Source organism: Pteropus alecto, unplaced genomic scaffold, assembly GCF_000325575.1.
Source record: "Pteropus alecto unplaced genomic scaffold, ASM32557v1 scaffold311, whole genome shotgun sequence".
NCBI lineage: Eukaryota > Metazoa > Chordata > Mammalia > Chiroptera > Pteropodidae > Pteropus > Pteropus alecto.
The window spans coordinates 885587-888991 of NW_006431916.1; the positions used below are offsets into that span (position 1 = coordinate 885587).

At 34.5% G+C, this 3405-nt stretch overlaps 1 protein-coding gene across 3 annotated transcripts in view; it reads right to left on the reverse strand.

Annotated features, from left to right (window-relative positions):
- Positions 1–3405, reverse strand: part of RNF168 (ring finger protein 168) — a 22399-nt gene that overhangs the window by 11987 nt on the left and 7007 nt on the right. For all 3 annotated transcript variants that reach the window (XM_025041872.1, XM_015600328.2, XM_006906150.3), the window contains 2 exons: positions 2536–2612; positions 318–497 (listed from right to left, as the gene is read on the reverse strand). In XM_025041872.1, coding sequence (XP_024897640.1) covers positions 318–497; positions 2536–2612 — 257 coding nt within the window. The remainder of the gene's footprint in view (positions 1–317; positions 498–2535; positions 2613–3405) is intronic.

Below are 3405 nucleotides of genomic sequence, written 5' to 3' on the forward strand. Positions count from 1 at the left end.
GGGAAAGAGACTGATAAAATGGAACAGAGTGGGATGGAAGAGGTGGGAGGAAGGAAAGGAAACTTTCATTTTTCATTGAAAAGCTTTCCTACATAATTTGAATTTACTAACAACATATAAAAAAGTTTTTAAAGTATACTTGGATTAGAGAAAATATGTAACAATAAGCAAAAACTGCAAAAATATGTTAAAGAGTTTTAAGTAAAGCAAATACATCAAAAACAGCTTGGAGTCATGGTGAACACTTCTTCAAATCTGAAAACCAAAGTCAAAGCAATAGGAATGTTATTACTTCAAAGTTCTCTCCTAAAACTTACAATATTAATGCTTAGCTTTCTTGCCAGTTCTTCATCACTTTTCAGCTGTTCTTCCATCTCTTTTCTCCTTTTTTCAGCCTGTCTTTTTTCCTCCTCTTCTTCCTCTGCCAATAATTTCTGTATGTATTCTTCACTGGCTTTGTTTTCTTCTTCTTCATTGGCTCGTCGCTCTGCCTCTACCTTAAAAATGATTAACAGAGAACAATCCTCCTCTGAACTTTTAATATATTTGCAATATTTCTTAAGAACAATAAAAGTAAAAAAATAAACAATATGGCAGAAATTAAAATATCTCAAATGATGTATAAATCTAGAGAGGCAAATTCCTACCAAATAGTTTAAGAAGTCTCTTTTAGGAAGCCACCCCCAGTCAGCCCAATGAAACCTTAATCATACCCTTCATCCCTCCTCATCTCAGTACTTATCACCATTTCTACTACACTGTCACACATTTATGGACATGTTTCTAGGTAATACTTTTCCTCAGTTAAAAGAATGCCATGTGTTGACTTAGGCCTAGGTTCCTGAACCAACCCCTACCAAAGGGTATATAATGGTAAAAAATGACTTGGACTAATAAGGACATATCCTTGAAGTTGAGATGAATCTCCAACACAGTGGGCAGGAGTGGCATGGTTGCTTTAGAAACCACAATGGTTATTATATGATTTATAAATGAAAACTGACACAGAGAAGCAAATAACTTCTTCAGATCAGTAAATGGCAGAGTGAAGGCTCAAACTCCGATTCTAGGATCTAAGGCCATGCTTAAGGTCATTTAAGCTATACTTGCTGAAAAAATATGAACCACTTTAGAATTCCAAAGGATGTAATGCAAGTATTTGATCCAATTCATTGAAAAAAGTGAGGTTCAGATAAAAAGTTAGCAAAGATTTGGAGCTAAAGCTCTGAATGAATCCTGGTCTCAGCACATTATTGTAAGGATTAAACTATTCCTTTAAAACCCTTACTTAAGAGCACTGCTTAGACAACTATCATAGTTTATTATTTGTTAGTTATCTAGACCTGCATGTTCCAATACAGTAGCCAGTAACTACATATGGCTGGCTATTGAGCACCTGAAATGTGACTAGACCAAAGCTATATGTATTATAAGTACAAAAGACTGTGAAGACTAAGTAAGCAAAAACAGTGTAATCGCTTCTCAGCCTTTTGGCTAAGATCATGTGCAAAAACAGTGTAAAAATTTTATGATTAATTTTTACATATAACTTTATATAATTAATGCCTAACTATATGTTCTATGATTATGTAGTTAATATATAATTTCATATGCTTTCTATATTGATAACATAATAAAACGTTTTTGATATAATGGGTCAAATAAAATATAAATTAAAATTAATTTCATGTTTTTTTGGAAAAAAATTTTTTTTTTTTAGTTTAAATTCTATGTAAGCTCATATTGCCTATCTGTTGGACAATACTGCTCTACACTAAGCAGGAGGGTAGGAGGATAATAGGGTTCTCCTAGTACTAGTGAAGTTCAGACTTCATTGTAAGCACTACTCCCTCTCTTCCTATCTAGGTAATTCATAATTAGCCCTGTTTTATACTTTCCTCATCTTAATTCATTGTTGTGTCCCCCAATATTCATATGCTGAAGCTCTAATGTGATGATATCTGGAGGTGGGTCCTTTGGGAAGTAAATTGGGTCATGTCCTCATGAAAGGGAGGAGTACCCAACCCATATAAGACATGAGAGATGATCCCTGATCCATCTCTCTCTCTCTGCCACATAAGGAAAGAGGGAGAAGGCAGCTGTTTACAAACCAGGAAGCAGGCCTTCACCCAGCACCAGATCTGCTAGTATCTTGGATCTTGGACTTTCCAGCCTCTAGAACTGTGAGAAATAAATGTTTTGTTGTTCAAGCCCCAAGTCTATGGTATTTTTGCTACAGCAGCCTTAATGGACTAAAGCACCCACAATCTACCAATTTTACCATCCTTTAAGCTGAAATCTTCAGGATAATGAAAAAAAACCTTCATACTTAAATATCACATAAGAAGAGTACCAATTATGTATAATTTAAAGCTAGTTTGTAACTATCTTGAACACATGTAAAAAATAGAATCTTTATAAAGTACATTACAATTACTTACCTTTCTATAATGTATATAAGCACATAAAACTACATGTAAAATCTGAAACTGAAAACATAGCAGAGAATTTTTCCAAAAAATAACTAGCTCCTACCTTGCTAATCTCCTCTTCATATTCTCTTCTTAATTCCCCAGGTTTACTTAACAGACGAATTGGCTGATAGTCATCAACTGTTTAAGATCAAGAAAGAAAATAATATAACAGGCATCACAGAATTTTATGGCTAGCTTTGGTATTCTACTAAAACTATATTAACATAAAATGCAAAATTAAAATAAAATGTACAATTATTAACAACTATAGCAATATCTTTTAATTAATTGAAGAAATTATTAAAAATTTTTCCCCCCGTCTACCTCCCTCATTCCCCCCTCCCCTACCCTCTGGTAACCACTAGTCCATTGTCCATGTCCATGAGTCTGTTTGTTTGTCCTGTTCATTTGTTGCTTTTAGGTTTATATCCCACATATAAGTGATATGTGATTTTCAACTTTTTCTATCCAGCTTATTTCACTTAGAATGTTTATTTCAAGGCCCATCCATGTTGTCACAAATAGCAGTATTTCATCTCTTCTTATGGCTGAGTAATATTCCACTGTATATATGTACCACAGCTTCTTTAGCCAATCATCTATTGTAGGACACTTGGGTTGCTTCCATGTCCTGGCCACTGTGAATAATGCTGCTCTAAACATCAGTGTGCAAATATCTTTTCAGAATGAGTTTTCAAGTCTTTGGGGTAAATACCCAGTAGAGGGATTGCTGGATCATATGGTAGATCAATTCCTAATTTTTTGAGGAACCTCCATACTGTTTTCCACAGTGGCTGTACCAATTTGCAGTACCACCAGCAGGGTATGAGGGTTCCTATTTCTCCGCATCCTCTCCAACATTTGTTATTACTTGTCCTGTTGATTATAGCTATTCTAACAGATGTGAGATGGTATCTCATTGTGGTTTTGA